The sequence below is a fragment of the Cnephaeus nilssonii genome (genome assembly GCF_951640355.1).
Source record: "Cnephaeus nilssonii genome assembly, chromosome: 6".
Lineage (NCBI taxonomy): Eukaryota > Metazoa > Chordata > Mammalia > Chiroptera > Vespertilionidae > Cnephaeus > Cnephaeus nilssonii.
The window spans coordinates 102,538,056-102,557,175 of NC_137077.1; the positions used below are offsets into that span (position 1 = coordinate 102,538,056).

The window sequence follows — 19,120 nt, forward strand, 5'->3', positions numbered from 1 at the left end:
ATGTCCTACTGCTGGTTTACAGGGATCGGGCCTAAACTGGCAGTCGGACATCCCTCTCACAATCCGGGACTGCTGGCTCCTAACCGCTCACCTGCCTGCCTGCCTGCCCGCCTGATTGCCCCTAACCACTCTGCCTATTGGCCTGCTTGCCCCCAATTGCCCCCCGCTGCCAGCCTGCTTGCCCCCAAATACCCCCTGCCAGGCTGATCACCCCCAACTGCCCCCTGTGCCAGTGTGCTTGCCCCCAACTGCCTCCCTGCCAGCCTGCTCACCCCCAACTGCCCCCCTGCTGAACTGCTCACTCCAAACTGCCCCTCCCCGCTGTCCTGATCACCTCCAACTGACCCCCACTGATGGCCTGCTCGCCCCCAACTGGCCCCCCTGCTGGTCTGCTTACCCCCAACGGCCACACCCCCCACCAGCCTGATCACCCACAACTGCCCTCCCCTCTTGGCCTCTAACCGCCTCTACCTTGGCCCCGCCACCATGGCTTTATCCAGAAGAACGTCCGGAAGGTCTCCTGGGAGGTCTCCCAGTCTAATTAGCATATTACCCTTTTATTAGTATAGATAGAGGCCTGGTGCACGGGTGGGGGCCGGCTGGTTTGCCCTGAAGGGTGTCCCAGATCAAGGTGGGGGTTCCCTTGGGGCATAGGGCAGCTTGGGCAAGGGGCCTGTGGTGGTTTGCAGGCCGGCCATGCCCCCATGGGGTACCTGGCCAGCCTGGGTGAGGGGCTGAGGGCTGTTTTCAGGCTAGCCACACCCCCTTCAGGGTGGGGGGTCCCACTGGGGTGCCTGGCCAGCCTGGGCGAGGGGCTGATGGCTGTTTGCATGCTGGCCAAGCCCCCCAGCGGGGACCCTCACCCCATGGGGGTGTGACCAGCCGGGTGAGGGGCTGATGGCTGTTTGCAGGCTGGCCACAGCACCTTCAGGGTGGGGATCCCCACTGGGGAGGCTGACCAAGCCCCCCAGCGGGAACCCTCACCCCATGGGGGTGTGGCCAGCCTGGGTGAGGGGCTGATGGCTGTTTTCAGGCTGGCCACACCCCCTTCAGGGTGGGGGTCCCCACTGTGGTGCCTGGCCAGCCTGGGTGAAGGGCTGATGGCTGTTTGCAGGCTGGACATGCCCCCCGGCGACCCAAGCTAGCAGCCCCTCCTTCTTTTTTTCTTTTTTTTTTAGCGCCTCCTTGAGTGGAGGCCAGGGCCGGCTGGAAGCAGGTATCTGGGATTTATTTATCTTCTATAATTGAAACTTTGTAGCCTTGAGTGGAGGCCAGGGCCGGCCAGGGCGGGCGGGAAGCTTGGCTTCCTCCATCGCCGGGGGCAACCCAAGCCTCCTGCTCGCTCCAGCTCCATGACCGCCGCCATCTTTGTTGGGTTAATTTGCATACTCTCTCTGATTGGCTGGTGGGCATAGCAGAGGTACGGTCAATTTGCGTGTTTCTCTTTTATTAGATAGGATTGGTGATCTAATTTTATTTTTTTAATGTATCTGTCCAATTTTCCCAACACCATTTATTGAAGAGACTGTCTTAATTCCATTGTGTGGCGTGGGTAGATTTCTGGGTCTCTGTTCTGTTCCATTCATCTGTATGCTTGTTCTTGTGCCAATGTCATGCTGTTTTGAGTATAGTGACTTCGTAGTATAATTTGATATCTGGTATTGTGATTCCTCCAACTTTATTCTTCTTTCTCAAGATTGCTGCAGCTATTAGGGGTCTTGTTTGTGTGTGTGTGTGTGTGTGTGTGTGTGTGTGTGTGTGTGTGTGTGTTTGTTCCATATAAATTTATGGAGTATTTGTTCTAGGTTTGTGAAATATGCTGTTGGTATTTTAATAGGGATTGCATTGAATCTATAGATTGCTTTGGGTAGTATGGACATTTTAATGATGCTGATACTACCAATCCATGAACACGGTATATTCTTCCACTTGTTTATATCTTCCACTATCTCTTTTTTCAACGAACTGTAGTTTTCCGAGTATAGTTCTTTCACCGCCTTGGTTAAGTTTATTCCTAAGTATCTTAATTTTTTGTTGCACTGGTAAATGAGATTGTTTGTTTAGTTTCTATGTCTGAGAATCATTATCTATAATTCTATAATAATAAAAGAGTAATATGCAAATCAACCAAAACCGAACAGCAGAATGACCGTCAGGACGACCATGCTATGACACACACTGGCGCCAGGCCAGCCAAAGTGGGTGCGATGAGATTGGTCAGGGGGGCCCCGCCATCGCCCCACGATCACCCCACAGAGAGAGGCCCAGGCCACCCTCTGCGGTTCAGTCGATGGTCACCCTCTATATGGCAATAGATCTCAGAACCCGGGCCAGGTGGGTGGGGCCTACCTTTGCTGGGCAATTGATCACCAAGCCCCGCAATCAATTGCCCCCAAAAAGGAGCCCCAGGCCACCCAGCTGGCAGCCACAGAGGGAGGTACAAGCCACCCAGCTGGTGGCGCTGTGGTGGGTGGGCAGGGCCTCCCTCTGTGGGGCAATCAATCTGGGGGGCCTGCGATTGATAGCCCAACAGAGGGCAACCCAGGCCACTGGCCAGCAATGCTGTGGTGGGTGTGCAGGGCCGGTCATGATCGCCCCCCAGAGGGAGGCCCAGGTAAGCCAAGTAATCGCACCCCATGCCTATAACCCACAGAGGGAGGTGACTGGTGGCAGGGGAGTGGGGGAAGCCCCACACAGATGGCAAGCGGTGGCAACGGCGGGGTCGGGGCCAGCTGCCAGCAGCCAAGGGAAGGAAAGCCCCGATAGGCCCTGATTGCCAGCCAGGCTTGGGACCCTACCTAAGGGTTCCCAGATTGCAAGAGGGCGCAGGCCGGGCTGAGGGACCCCCCTTCTCCCCCCCTCCCCCCGTGCATGAATTTTGTGCACCGGGCCTCTAGTTGGTGTATAAAAAAGCCATAAATTTTTGCATGTTGATTTTGTATCCTGCTACATTGCCAAATTCATTTCTTAAATCTAGCAGTTTTTTTATGGAGTCCTTAACGTTTTCTATGTACAATATCATGTCATCTGCAAATAATGACAGTTTTACTTCCTCCTTTCCAATTTGGATGTCTTTTATTTCTTCTTCTTGTCTGATTGCTATGGGTAGGACTTTTCTTACTATGTTGAATAAGAGTGGTGAAAGCAGACTTCCCCGTCTTGTCCCTGTTCTTACAGGGAATGCTTTTAGTTTTTTCCCATTGAGTATGATGTTGGCTGTAGGTTTGTCATATATAGCCTTTATCATGTTGAGATATACTCCCTCTATTCCCACTTTGCTGAGAGTTTTTATCAAAACTGGGTGTTGGATTTTGTTGAATGCTTTTTCTGCATCTATTGATATGATCATGTGATTTTTGTCTTTCAATTTGTTTATGTGATGTATCACGTTTATTGATTTGCAAATATTGTACCAGCCTTGCATCCCTGGAATAAATCCCACTTGGTCATGGTGTATGATTTTTTAAATATATTTACTGGATCCAATTTGCTAATATATTGTTGAGGATTTTAGCATCTATGTTCATCAGGGATATTAGCCAGTAATTCTCTTTCTTTGTAGTGTCTTTATCTGGTTTTGGAATTAGGGTAATGCTGGCCTCATAAAAATAGCATGGAAGTGTTCCTTTCTCTTGTGTTTTTTGGAATAGTTTGAGGAGTATAGGTGTTAGTTCTTCCTTTAATGTTTGGTAAAACTCCCTGTGAAGCCATATGGACCAGGTCTTTTGTTGGGTGGAAGTTTTTTAATTATTGCTTCTATTTTATCAGTTATTGGCCTATTTAGGTTTTGTGATTCTTCCTGATTCGGTTTTGGGAGATTGTATTTTTCTAGGAAATTGTCCGTTTCATCCACATTGTCCAACTTGTTGGCATCTAGTTGTTCATAGTATTTTCTTACAATCCTTTGTATTTCTGTGGTGTCAGTGGTTACTTCTTCACTTTCATTTCTGATTTTATTTATTTGGATCCTCTCTCTTTGTTTCTTGACTAGTCTAGCTAATTTCATCAATCTTGTTTATCCTTTCAAAGAAACAGCTCATGGTTTCATTGTGGGTTTTATTTCTTTTTTTGTTTTTAGTCTCTATGTCATTTATTTCTGCTCTCATCTTTATTAGTTCCTTCCTTTTACTTACTCTGGGCTTTTCTTGTGGTTCTCTTTCTAATTCTTTAAGTTGTAGAGGTAATTAGTTTATTATTAATTTTTCTTATTTTTTTCAGGTAGGCCTGTAGTGCTATGAACTTCCTTCTCATGACTGCTTTTGCTGTGTCCCAGAGATTTTGGGTTGTTGAGTGTTCATTTTTATTTGTTTCCAGGAAGTTTTTTATTTCTTTCTTGATCTCATTGGAAACCCATTCATTATTTAATAACATGCTATTTAGCCTCCATGTGTTTGGATGTTTTTTGAGTGTTTTTACTGTAGTTGATTTCTAATTTCATCCCATTGTGATCTGAGAAGATGCTTGATATGATTTATTCTTCTTGAACTTGTGGAAACCTGTTTTGTGTCCTAACATGTGATCTATCTTTCTGAATGTCCCATGTACACTTGAGAAGAATGTATATTCTAAGGCTTTGGGGTGAAATATTCTATAAATGTCAATTAAATCCATCTGATTCAGTGTGTCCTTTAGAGTCACTGTTTCCTTGTTAATTTTTTGTCTGGAAGATCTATCCAGTGAAGTCAGCAGGGTGTTATGACTGAATTGCTGTCGATCTCTCCCTTAAAGTCCTCTAGAAGTTTTTAAAATATATACAGATACTCCTATATTGGGTTCATATATGTTTACCAGGGTTAAATCCTCTTTTTGGATCTATCCTTTTAATGTTGCATAGTCACCTTTTTTTTCCTCTTGTGGCCTTCATTTTGAAGTCTATTTTGTCATATATGAGTATTGCTATCCCAGCTTTATTTTTGTTTCCATTTAGTTAGAAAAATTTCTTCCATTCCTTAACATTCATCCTGTGTGAATGTTTTGTTCTGAGGTGGGTCTCTTGTAGACAGCATGTAGTTGGGTCACGTTTGTATCCATTCAGCTATCCTGTGTCTTTTGATTGGAGCATTTAATCCATTTAAATTTAAGGTTATTATTGATAGGTACTTATTAATTTCCATTTTTATTCTGTATGCCTAGGTGTGTGTGTGTGTGTGTGTGTGTGTGTGTGTGTGTGTGTGAATATATATATTCTCATTATAGCAGTTCCTTTAGCATTTTTGTAATGCTGGCTTTGTGATGATGAACTCCTTTAGGTTTTTTTTTGTATGGGAAGCTCTTTATTTCACCATCTATTTTGAATGTAGCATTGCTGGATATGGTAATCTTGGTTACAAATCCTTGCTTTCCATTACCTTGAGTACTCCCAGCCATTCTCTTCTGGCCTATAGAGTTTCTGATGAGAAGTCAGCTGACAGCCCTATGGGAGCCCCTTTGTAAGTAACAGTTTGCTTTGCTCTTGCTGCCTTTAAGATTCTCTCTTTGCCTTTAACTTTTCGAATTTTAATTATGATGTGTCTGGGCATGGGCCTGTTTGGTTTCTTCTCGTTTGGGACTCTCTGTGCCTCCTGAACTTGTGTGACTTTTTCCTTCACCAGGTTAGGGAAGTTTTCTGCCATTATTTCTTCAAACATGATCTCAATCCCTTACTACCTTTTCTTTCCCTTCTGGGACACCTATTATTCAAATATTGTTATGTTTCATGTTGACAGCTCCCTTAAGCTGCCTTCCTGTTTTTTAATTGTTTTTTTTCTTTGTTTCTCTGATTAAGTGATTTTTTTCTACCCTGTCTTCTAATTCACTGATCCTATCTTCATCTTCCCCTAATTTGCTGTGTATTCTTTCCAATGTGTTCTTTATTTGTGTTCTGCTAGTCTTTATTTCCATTTTCAAAGTTACTATATCTTTTCTCATGCTGTTGAGTATCTTTACCATCATTATTCTGAAGTCTATATCAAATGAATTTTTATCTCCATTTCATTTATCTCTTCTTCTGGAGAATTTTTTTGTTCTTTCATTTGAGGGTTGTTGTTTTTTCTCCTCATTTTGGCTGCCTGTTTGGGCTTGTGATTGTGTATTAGGTAAATCTGTTATGCCTCTCAGTCTCTATTGCAGGACAGTGTCAAATGCTGTTTCTGACTAATTAAGTCAGGCAAAGACTCAATGCCTCCAGAGACTGCCTCTGGCTGCAGACTGATTAAATTCAGTACTGAGTACCCCTCAGGCTTTCGTCCACAGGTGTGGCGAGAGTTTTGTCAAGAGGGTGGGGCAATTGCTTTTGCCTGGAGGCTAATTGTTGTTCTCAGTCTCTTAATGGGCCTCAGAAACTCCACACTGTGGGGCAAGGTGTTTTCCAAAAAGTTGGTTCATCTGACTTCCCCCCAGGCAAAACTGGCTGGATAGCAAATGTCTGCATGAGAAAGATGACCTTCACAGCATGAGGGAATGACTCAGCTCAGGAAACAAGGGTTTCTGCCTTCTGAGCTCTAACTCCAGATCCCCCCAATCCTGGCTTCTGCTCACACAGCTCCAGTCCACTCTGCCCTCCCTCTGCCTGAGCACAAGGTGAGTGGCTGCACACAGAATTTTGTGCATTGGCTCTTTAAGGGAATGCCTGCGTTTCCACCTATCTTTCCCTGGCAGACACAGCAACCCTGCTGCTTTTCACAGCTCAGTGTTATGTGAGCACCCTTCTCAGTTCTGGTGCTCTCTGCTGGGGGGCTCAGCTTGTGGATAAGACCCTGGGGTTCTCAGTGGCAATCCCCCCCCCCCCCAGCTGAGATATCTCTCCAGAACTTCAGCTGCTGTCTGTGGGAGCTCGGCCAGCCCTTTCACATCTATGCTTTTCCTACCAGTCTCAATATGGTCTCCACTTTCAATCCTTGGCTGTCAGGGTTCTCTCCAGCTAATCTTCAATTGGATTATTCAGGATTTTTTTTTTTTTTTTGTATTTTAGTTGTAATTTCAGTTTGGTCCTGGGAGCATGTCTATGTAGCATCCACTTACTCCACCACCATTTTTAATCTCTCCAGGAGCTTTAAAAATATTTAGATGCTCCTATATTGGATGCATATATGTTTATCATGGTTATATCCTCTTGTTGTAGTGATCCTTTTAGTATTATGTAGTGACCTTCTTTGTCTCTTTTATGGCCAAGTATATTTTGTCATATATGAGTATTGCAACCCCCACTTGTTCTTTTGTTTCCATCTGCTTGGAATATTTATTTTCCATCCCTTCATTTTCATCCTGTGTGATTATTTTGTTCTAAGGTGGGTCTCTTGTAGACAGCATATATATGGTTCATGTTTTCTTATCTGTTCTGCTACCCTGTGTCTTTCGAATGGAGCATTTAATCTATTTACATTTAAGGCTATTATGGATAGGTTCTTATTGCCATTTTTATTCTTTATGCCTATGTTTCTCTATTTCTCTTTCTCTTCTTTTCTTTTTTTTTTCATATAACAGTCCCTTTAGCATTTCTTGCAAAGCTGGTTTGGTGGTAATAAACTCTAGCTGTTGTTTTTTTGTGTCTGCATTTCACCTTTAATTTTGAATGATAGCCTTGCTGGATAGAATTTCTTGGGTCAGATCCTCACTTTTCATTACTTTGAATACTTCATTCTGTTCCCATCTATTCTGTAGCATATCTGTTGAGAAATCAGCTGACAACCTTATGGGAGCTACCTTGTACATAATTGACTATCTCTCTCTTGCTGCCTTTACAATTCTCTCTTTGTCTTTACCTTTTGCCATTTTAATTATGATATGTCTTGATGTAGGTCTTTTGTGTTCAACTTGATTGGGACTCTTTTTGCATTCTAAACTTGTGTGAGTTTTTCCTTCACCGGTTTAGGGGAGTTTTCTATCATTATTTCCTAAAACAGTTTCTCTATCCCTTACTTGCTTTCTTCTCCCGCTGGTACCCCTGTGATCCAAATGTTGTTCTGTTTAATGTCGCAAAGTTCCCTTAAACTCTTCTTATGCTTTTTAATTGTTTGTTTGCTGCTCTAATTGAGTGTTTTTTCTAATTTATCTTTCTTGTCTTTTTAATCTTTACTGTTAAGAATATTACAGATGTCCCTCTCCCCATCCCTCATCCCCACTGATCCTACCCTGCCCCAGGCCTTCACCAACCTATAGTCTGTGTCCATAGGTAATGCATATATGCACATATGGTCTTTGGCTAATCTCTTCCTGCCCTCTCCTCCCTCCTTCCCTCTGAGATTCGTCAGTCTGTATCATGTTTCCATACCTCTGGTTCTATTTTATTCATCAGTTAATTTTGTTCATTAGATTCCTTGTTCATTTATTTTTATTTTTAGAGTCAGTTGATGATAGATATGTGTTGTTGTTTTATTATTCTTTTTTTTTCTTTTTCTTTTTTCTCTTCTTCTTAAAGAAAACCCTTCAACATTTCATGTAATACTGGTTTGGTGGTGATGAACTCCTTTAGCTTTTTCTTGTCTGTGAAGCTCTTTATCTGACCTTCAATTCTAAATGAGAGCTTTGCTGGGTAGAGTAATCTTGGTTATAGGTCCTTTATTTTCATCACTTTGAATATTTTTTACCATTCCTTACTGGCCTGCAATGTTTCTTTTGAGAAATCAGCTGACAGTCATATGGTCACTCCCTTGTAGGTAACTAACTGCTTTTCTCTTGCTGGTTTTAAGATTCTTTGTCTTTTGCTCTTGGCATTTTAATTATGATGTGTCTTGGTTTGTGCCTCTTTGGTTCATCTTGTTGGGACTTTCTGTGCTTCCTGTACTTGTAAGTCTATTTCTTTCACCTGGTCATTGTTTCTTCAAATAGGTTTTCAATTTCTTGCTCTCTTCTTCCTTCAGTATCCCCAGGAGAGGCCAAACTGTGAGCCAAGGCAGGCTTCTGCTAGTGCCTAGCCATGGGCCATTTATCCAGAGGTTAATGGGAATTGACTGGGAATTGAATGGTGACCTCCTGGTTCGTAGGTGGATTCTCAACCACTGAGTTCAGCTGCTAGTTTAAGAGATTTTAGTGAAATCTGAAGCCCAAACCAGGACAGGCCATTCATATGGAAAACACCTTGGGTGGATCTGCAAATTGGGTGGGGTGGGGTCTCAGGGAATCTCCAGGGTGAGCCAAATAGGGTGGGTCAGGTTGATGGAGACTCAGATATGGCATCTGCCAGTCAGCTTTGTGGGAGGGAAGGTCTCAGCAGAGGAACAATGACCTCTGCCAACACTTTTGTCTGGGGGAAAGCTGCCTCCCAGTTCTTGCCCTGATGCCAGACAATTTAATTCCTCCCCATATGTTCCTGGATCCTTTCATGCTGCTGCCCCAGAACTGGAACTCAGAAGGAGTGAATCCAACCAAGCCTGTGTGTGGGCCCTTTAAAAAGAACTGCCTGGGTTTCCAGCTGTTTTGTTTTGTTTGTTTGTTTTTAACATATTTTTATTGATATATGTTAAATATCAGAGAGGAATAGAGATGGAGAGAGAGAATATCAAAGATGTGAGGAATCATCTCTCTCCCTCTCTATTCCTCCGACCACATCAGAGAGGAATAGAGAGGGAGAGAGAGAAATATCAAAGATGTGAAGGAATCATTGACCCACTGCCTCGTGCACATCCCCTACTGGGGATCGAGACCACAACCCGGACATGTGCCCTGACCGGGAATTGAATGGTGTCCTCCTGGTTCATAGGTGGATTCTCAACCACTCAACCACACCAGCTGGGCTCCCCACTGGCTTTTACAGCCCTAAGTTATGGGAACTTCACCTCCTGGCACTGGTACTCTGGGCTGACGGTTCTGGTGCAATAAACCTCACAGTAAGCCTTGCTCCTCATGGTAAGCTTCCTCAGCCAAGATATCCCTCCTGATTAAAAACATGCCATACGTTGGTGTTGGACCAGTTCATTCCATGCCTCCTCCCCTCTTACTAGTCTCAACATGCTTTCTTCTTTAATTCTGTAATTGTAGGTCTTCCTTTCCGCCAGATTTCTGGTGGTTCTGAATGATAGTGGTTCTGTATTGTAGTTGTAATTTGGATGTGGTTGTGAGAGGATGCAAGTATGCCACCATCTTGGTTTCTCTTGCCTCTACCTTGTGTTTCAAATTTGTGATTTGATCTCTGCTTCATCTAGCCTTATTTTAATTCCTTTCATTGCATTCTTAATGTCAGATATAGTATTCTTCATTTCTGACCTGTTCTTATTCGTGGTTTCTATATCATTTTTTCCATGCTGATGTTGTTCCCACTAATTCCTTGTGGGAATTTAGTTCCCATTTAGTTCCTTGTAGTTCTCACTAAGTTCCTTAAGCATCCTTATAACCATTAGTCTGAACACTTATGTCTGATAAGTTGCTTCCCTCCATCTTATTTCGGTCTTTTTTTTGGAGATTCTTTCCTTTCTTTCATTTTGGTTTGTTGTTTTTTTTGTCTCCCCATTTTAGCTGTCTCTTTGTTTTTGTTTCTATGTATTAAATAGAACTTCTATGACACCCAGTCTTTGTGGGTTGGCCTTTTGTAGTAAATGTACTGTGGGACCCTGTAGTGCAGTCTCCTTGAACTCCTGAGCTGGATGCTCTTGATGTGACCTTTTTTGTGGCTTACTTGGGCAGTCCTGTTGTAATTGGGTCTTGATTGTTGTTCTCCTGTTCATGGGTGGGATCTCCTCTCAGGCTAGCTGTGAGGCTCAACCCCGACCACATCATGCAAACTGTTCTACAGGTGCTTATAGGGCTAAATAAAACAATACAAGAAACAAACCAACCATACAAAATATTCCAACAACAACAGCAAAAACAACCACAAAAGAAATGGGAATTAAGAAAGAGAACAGAGAGTGGGAGGAAGATGGCTGCTGACGCGAAGGCAGACTGCAAGATAGTGCGTGAGTGAGAGAACAAAAGGAGAGAGTGTGGTTGTACGGGGAGTGTATATTTGTGAGTTGAGGGACAGCTATACTCCAAGGGACTGTTGGGGATTGCCAGACTGGGTTCCCCTGACTGGGCAGCCTCCACTGCTGCTGACATCTCTCCTGGAGCAACTAGCTCTGACGCGGAGACTGTGCCATCTTGAATGGAAGAGTGGCTGTTACCGGAAGCCTGAAAATCCCGGGAATCTACAACAACACCACCTAGGGAACAGCCTCGAACCCAGGAACACTGGACCTCAAGCAGCGCGAATATGCAAACTCGGAGGAGCTCTGCACCTTCTCACGGAAAGGTCAGATTTCATCTAGGAAAAGGTGAGGTCTGCGATCCAGGCAGGAGAGAGAAACGCGCACAACGGGAGCTAGAGGTTCCAGGGAAGTCTGCGCCCAACAAAATCTGCGGCTTTTGGGGCTAGCGTGATCCGCAAATGTGGAAGGGGGTCGGCAGGGCTGCTAGCAGAAGGGAACACTAAAAAGCAACCCATAGCTGAACTGGGCGCAAAAGGGCAGCCAACAGTGTGCCAGCTGCTTAGAGCCAGGGGAAAAAAGGCTGCACAGACTTGCACGCAGTCCCAGAGGGTAAAAGTCGCGAGTTCGCGCACTTACTCTATTTCTTTTTTTTTTTCTCTTCAAGAAGTTTTCTTCCCAGATAAATAGTTCCCCCCCTTTTTATTCTCTTTCTTTTCTCTCTTACTTGTTTTCCTTTTCTCAATATCATTTTTGCACTCCTTTTTTTTTTTACCCCTAATTCTCTTTTCTCTGGTGGCCACCTTTATTTGGGGTTATTAGTATTGTGACTACATTGGTGTTCCGTGCCTTGTGCATTGTGCCTTGTTGTGTTGTATTTTGTGCCTATAAGTCAATGCAGGAGAGAGAGAACTACATAACCAGATAACCGGCGAAGAGAGATTATGGGGAGAAAAAGTAACAGCCAGCATATGAAAGAAAAGGAGGCAACACCCAAAAAGGAAGTAAACGAAATGGAGGCAAGCAATATGTCAGAGAAAGAATTCAGAGAAATGGTCATAAGGTCGCTGAAAAGAATGGAAGACAAATTCAATAAAATGTGTAAGAACCAAGAGGAAATGAAGAAGAACCAAGAAAAAATGAAAAATGACATCACTGCTATAAAGAACTCAATAGAAAGCATCAACAGTAGACTAGAAGAAGCAGAGAACCGCATCAGTGAACTAGAAGACAAGATGGGGAAAAATACCCAAGTAGAGCAGCTTCTAGTAAAAAAACTTAAAAAACAGGAGGAGAGCATAAGGGAACTTTGAGACAACACGAAACGAAACAACATCCACATAATAGGGTTACCAGAAAGAGAGGAAACTGAACAAGGAATAGAAAACCTGTTAGAAGAAATAATAACAGAAAACTTCCTTGATATAGGGAAGAAAAAACCCACACAAATCCAAGAAGCTCACATAGTCCCAAACAAAATGAACCCCAAAAGACTGACGCCAAGGCACATTATAATTAAATTGGCAAACACCAACAACAAAGTAAGAATCTTAAAAGCTGCCAGAGAGAGACAGAAAGTTACCTACGAAGGATCCCCCATCAGACAAGCGACTGATTTCCCAACAGAAACACATCACACCAGAAGGGAATAGAATGAAATATACAAAGTCATGCAAGGAAGGGTTTGAATCCAAGAATACTGTACCCAGCAAGGCTATCAATCAAAATTGAGGGTGAAATCAGGAGCTTCACCGACAAAAAAGAACTAAGGGAGTTTATCACCACCAAACCAGCAATGCAAGAAATGCTAAAGGGTCTGCTGTAAAAAGAACAAATAGAAAGCGAAGAAGGAATACAGGTGTAAAGAATAAAAATGGTGACAAACAAGTACCTATCAATAATAACTTTAAATGTAAATGGATTAAATGCCCCAATCAAAAGACACAGAGTAACTGATTGGATAAGAAAACATGACCCATATATCTGCTGTCTTCAGGAAACCCACCTCAGAAAAAAAGATGCACACAGACTGAGGGTGAAGGGATGAAAAAAGGTTTTGCAGGCGAATGGAAATGAAATAAAAGCCGGGGGTAGCAATACTTATATCTGACAAATTAGATCTCAAAGTGAAGGACATAAAAAGAGATAAGGAAGCCCACTTCATAATACTAAAGGGAGAAATCCAACAAGAAATAACACTGGTAAACATATATACACCCAATACAGGTGCACCAAATACTTAAAAAAACTTCTGGAGGATATCAAGGGAGAGATTGACAGCAATACAGTCATAGTAGCGGACTTTAATACCCCACTATCACCATTGGACAAATCCCCTAAACAAAAAATCAGCAAAGAAACATCAATCCTAAATGACTCACTAGACCAGATGGAATTAATTGACATCTTCAGAACATTACACCCCAAAGCCACAGAATATACATTCTTCTCAAGTGCACATGGGTCATTTTCAAAGATAGACTACATATTGGGTCACAGGCAAAGTCTCTTCAAATTCAAGAAGAATTACAGCCGGATGGCTGGGGAGTGTTGGTGGGGGGTTGGGGGGGGAGGGGGCAAGAAATCAACCGAAGGACTTGTATAAATGCATATAAGCATAACCAATGGACACAAGACACTGGGGAGGTAGAGTGAGGGCATGTGACAGGAGTTAGGGGAGGCCGGGCAAAGGTCAATGGGGGAAAAAAAGGAGACATATGTACTACTATTTGTAATACTTTAAACAATAAAAAAAAATGAAAGAGAATAAGAATAATAAATAAAAAAGGAAGAAAGTAATAATAACTAAAATAATACTAGAAGAGAAAATAGGAAGGTATAAGATTCTGAAAAAGAACAAAGAAGAGGAAAAATAAGAATAATGATTAGGAAAAAGAAATTGGTAAAAAGGAAAAGATGAAAGAAAAATGTTATGAAAAGATAAATAAAAGACAAAGAAAGATTAAGCTAAAGAAACAAAAAAAATAGAGTAAGAGGCAAATAAGAGATATGAAAGAAACAAGAGAAGAATGAGGAAAAAATAATACTAAAGCAATAAAAAGAAAATAATGGCGGGGGGGGGGGGGCAGGCGGGGAGACAAAAAAATCCAACCACGTAACGTTTGTCTCAACAGATTTTGTGCCTACTAGGATTTCCCTTTGGGTCCTGCTCATATGTTGTCTGAGGCTATTTTGTATGCTGATTTCAGACCTCCCAGCAGGTACCTTTGTGCCAGCCAATGTCAGAAGCTTTCCAATCTTGGCTCTTGGTACCCTATTCAAAGCTTCAGGCAATCCACAGCTTGTGGCTGCCTCCAGTTTTTTAGCAGTACAGGTCCCTAAGGCAGATCTGCAAATGTTCAGACTGCACAAAATATGGTAGGTGTATTCCTAGACTATTTCCCTGTCCTCAGCCAGGTGGAGTCCCTCTTAGGCCAGCTGGTGGGGTCTGCTGTAAGCCAGGAGTGTCTGTCAGCTCTCTTGTGAGAGAGAAGTGCCAGCCAGGTTCCCAGGAAAGGGGGGGGAATATCCCCGCCCCAAACCAGCCATTGACAGTCACTGAAACTACTGCCCCGCCCACGAGTCTGCTGCCTCCTCAGCAGGGGTCAAGATATAGGGTGGGAGCACTGAATTACAGAAGGTGGTGCTAGTGGGATTCCTTAGTTTGGAGTGAGCTGTATCCCAGGGGGCAGGTATTTGCCTTTCCCTAAGCTTCTGCTATTGGGAAGGGCTTGTGCCTCTCAGGAAAAATGGGTGCTGCCATACGGGGTGGGGGTGACTCAGCACGGGCCTTCCTCCTCATGACTCCTCCCTGCTCCTTCCACATCGTCCTCCCTTCAACAAAGCGTAGGGTGAGTCTGGGAATGAAACTCCTGTGTGTCAGCCCTTTTAAAAGGTGGCTTTGTTTCCAGACACTCAGCTCCCTGGATGATAAAAGCCCTGGCCACTAGCTGCCACATGGGTGGCTGTTCCCAGCTCTGGCTCTCCATGATGGGGAGCCCTGCCTGGGGTCCAGGCCTCTCTCCTCTCTAGGGGAATCCTGATCCCCCTTGACCTGCTGCTCCTGGGTGCTAGGCCAGCACCTCTCGTGTCCCCTCCCTTCCTCCCAGTCACAAGGAGGTTTCTGCCCTTCCTTGGTCAAAAGTCTCTTCAGCCAATCGTCAGCTAATATTTCAGGGTGAATATTCCCCAACTTAGTTTTAATTCCAGGTAGATTCTGGGAGGAAGTGGGAGAAAGATCCACCTATTCTGCCACTACCTTCCAACCCCCTTGGGGATGTGCCCTGTTTTTGTTGTTGTTGTTTTGTTATTGTTTTTGGTTTTGCTTCTTCCACTTTGTAATTATCTTTCCTTTTTCTCTCTCTCTTTGCTTAAGGAGCTCTAACTCATGAGGAGTTGACTTCCTTATAACAAAGAATTAAAAAGAAGACTCTTGGATTATAGGTTATTTTTAATGGAATTAATGATTCAGACAGAAGCTATGTACCTGTAAAATATACAGAGATGTTGCCATATTGCCCTCTAAAAAGACTTTTCCACCCTGGCCATGTTGCTTGATGGTTCAAGCATTGGCCCACACACTGAAGGGTCTCGGGTTCGATTACGTGAACCTAGGTTGCAGGTTCGATACCTGGCCCTGGTCAGGGCACATGCAAGAGGCAACCAATCGATGTGTCTCTTTCACATTGATGTTTCTCTCTCTCTCTCTCCCTCCCTCTTTCCTTTCCTCCCTCCCTTCCTTTTTCCCTCACTTCCATTCTCTCTAAAAATCAATGGAAAAAATATCCTCAGGTGAAAATTAAAAAATAAATAAATATAAGGCTTTTCCAATTTCTCGTTCCACTATGGTGTATGAGACTGACTTTCCAAAGTCCTGCTAATACTGCATATTATCCTATATAATAAAAGCATAATATGCAAATCGACCAGATGGCTGAATGACCAGTCGCTATGACATGCAATGACCACCAGGGGGCAGACACTCAACGCAGGAGCTGCCCCTAGCCCCTCTCAGTCCCTCCCCATAGCCAGCAGGCTCCAATCATCCAATGGGAAACAGGGAACCAGGAGTGGGTGGCGGCGGATACGGCTGCGCCAGGCCAAGGTGGGTGTGAGCGGGGCCCTGATTGCCCCACCGGTTGCCCCACACACAGAGGGCAACCGGCGGGGGGGTGGGGGGGGCAAGGCCAGCTGCCAGCAGCTGGGGAAGATCAGCCCTGATTGCAGGCCAGGCCTGGGGAACCTACCAGTGCACGAATTTTGTGCTCTGGGCCTCTAGTAATTAAATGCTTGCCAAACTGATAGGTAGGGGGGGAAATCTCATTTTCTTTTTAATTATGAACAATTTCAAATATAAAAAAAATTATACTGAAAAAATAAATGCCCATGTACCTACTACCTCTATTTCATATATTTTAACATTTTGTAATATTTATTTCAGTTTGTTTTTAATTAACAAAATGATACCAGACCTGAAAACTCTCCACCTCCTTCCCTTCCCTGTGAGAGGTCACCTGAAATGAGTGCATTCCTCCCTGTCATGAGTTTGCAGTGTTGCATACATAGTTCAATGCAGTACTATGTCTCATCTCGGGTTATTTATGAAGTTTGCTTTCCAGTTTTCTTTTCCCTGCATATTGGGATGTGTGTGTGTTTTATCCCCTCTTTCTCATTATGACCTTTTCTCTGATGTTTGAGTATACTGCTGTGTCCTCACATTCAGGAGTGTGCAGCTGAAGCCAAGCAGGAGCTCCAAGGCATGAATGAGTCTGTTTGCGGGCTACCTGCCACAGGCCATTTGTCTGACCTGTCCAGTCGGGGATCTGCAGCTCTCTCCCCCAGGGAAGACTGAAAAAGGAAGCCCTAGCTGGGCCAAGAGGAAAGGAGGCAGGGGGAATTTACAATTTAGGTGGCGTTAAGGAGAACCTCCCTGAGGAGACATTTACAGTCATGTAATGTCTGTAGGGTACTGCCTTTTGGGCATCTGGGAAACTAACATTACTGGCAGGTGGAGAGCAAAGGCCTCCATTGCAGGAGGCGGCGTGCCTTGGTATATATTTATCCTCTTTATACACTTCAAATACTTGTCCTAGGTCATTGCTTGACTTTATAATCTCTTTTGTCAAATAGAGTTTTTCTATTTTTTTATACAAATTTTGCTTTTTGAAAATATGTGGCGCCCTAGCCAGTTTGGCTCCGGGAATAGAGCGTCGGCCTGCAGACTGAAGGATCCCGGGTTCAATTCCGGTCAAGGGCACATGCCAGGGTTGCGGACTCGATCCCCAGTGGGGGGCGTATAGGAGGCAGCCGATCAATGATTCTCTCTCATTGTTGTTTCTTTCTCTCTCTTCCCCTCCCTTCCTCCCTGAAATCAATAAAAATATTTTTTAAAAATGTATTCAAATATATTTAAAAAGAAAGAAAATACGTGGCTTCACCTATTTATTGCTTTACAAAGTCCTTTTCCCCAAGATTTTCCGTTGTTGTTGGTTTTTGTGTGTGTGTGTGTGTGTAGTTTACAGCTTTGTTTTTTCTGTTTAGTTTTAAAATAAATTTCCTATTTATTCAAATTGAAAATGGGAATCTACATTTTTTTCTTCATGCATAGTCAGTTGTCCTGGAACCATATTCAACTAGTCCCTAAGTCCTCATTAACTTTTAATGCCCATTAACTAAATTCTGTAACTGAGTCCATTTCTAAATTGCTTATGCTATTCTATTAATCTTTTTACCTCTTCCTTTTCCTACCACACTTGACCATCACTAAAACTTTTTGGTGTCTGCCAAATATTAGTAGAACATCCCTGCCCCCAACTTGTTCTTTTTTTAAAATTTATTTATTTATTGATTTTTTGGAGAGAGAAACATTGATTTGTTATTTCACTTATTTATGCTCCTTGTTTGTGCCCCAACCAGGAATTGAACCCGCAACCTCGGGATGATGCTCCAACCAACTGAGCTACCCGGCCAGGTCCCAACTTGTTCTTTAAAAAGAAAAAGAAATTGACCCAAGCTGGTTTGGCTCAGTGGATAGAGCCTCAGCTTGCAGACTGAAGGCTCCCAGGTTTGATTCTGATCCAGGGCACGTACCTTTGGTTGCAGGCTCAATCCCCAGCTCTGGTCAGGGCGCTTGCAGGTGGCAACCAATCAATGTGTCTTTCTCACATCAATGTTTCTCTGTCTCTCCCCTCCCTTCTACTCTCTCTAAAAATCAATGGAAAAATATCCTTGGGTGAGGATTAACAACAACAAAATAATCTGTTCATCTTTATTTTTTCTTCTGGATGAATATTTACATGTATTTAAATGTTCATTTTGTTACTTTGAGAAACTTCCTTATAACTTTTTTTCTTTCCTTCTTTTTAAGGCCTTACCTATAAGAAGCTAAACCGGCTTGACGAGGCTTTGGACTGTTTCCTGAAGCTTCATGCAATCCTGAGAAATAGCGCTCAAGTTTTGTACCAGATAGCCAATGTGTATCTTACGTGAAAAATTTAGGGATCATTATTAATTCATTCAATTGGTAATTGCATACCAATTATTAAGTAAGATTAACCAACTAAGTAATTGATGAGGATAATATTTTAAAACCTAATAGATTAATATGCGGCGAAATATTATTTGAGCAATCCTGTTTTAAAGGATCATTTGCATTGTAAGAGGAATTATTTAAAGGTTAAAACTATTATAAATTTTTAGAAATAATCATTAAAGTAATTGAGTATAACGTGTTGAGTACTCATAAGCTATTTATCAAATGTAAATTAGTTTAGAATGTATAAACTCTGAGGTGTTTTTTTTTTTTATATATTTTATTGATTTTTTACAGAGAGGAAGGGAGAGGGATAGAGAGTTAGAAACATCAATGAGAGAGAAACATCGATCAGCTGCCTCCTGCACATCTCCTACTGGGGATGTGCCCTCAACCAAGGTACATGCCCTTGACCGGAATCGAACCTGGGACCTTTCAGTCTGCAGGCCGACACTCTATCCACTGAGCCAAACCGGTTAGGGCAACTCTGAGTTTTATAGGGTATTTTTGAAGCAGTAACTTACTAATTAAAAGGAAAATATTGTTTATTACTGATTAGTACTACTAATTGAATTTGAACTTATTCTTTCTGTTTACTCAGTAGTATACTCATTGACTGTGAAATGTATGTGCCATATTTTATTTAGGACTCAGGAACTGCTGAAATATAAAACATTGCTCTCCTGTCAATTTCTTCTGCAACTCTTAGCTT

General features: G+C 43.0%; 1 protein-coding gene across 9 annotated transcripts in view; it reads left to right on the forward strand.

The window, feature by feature from the left end:
* IFT88 (intraflagellar transport 88) overlaps window positions 1–19,120 on the forward strand; it is a 208,697-nt gene that overhangs the window by 93,447 nt on the left and 96,130 nt on the right. For all 9 annotated transcript variants that reach the window (XM_079775667.1, XM_079775659.1, XM_079775663.1 and 6 more), the window contains one exon: window positions 18,244–18,352. In XM_079775667.1, the coding sequence (XP_079631793.1) occupies window positions 18,244–18,352 (109 nt within the window). The remainder of the gene's footprint in view (window positions 1–18,243; window positions 18,353–19,120) is intronic.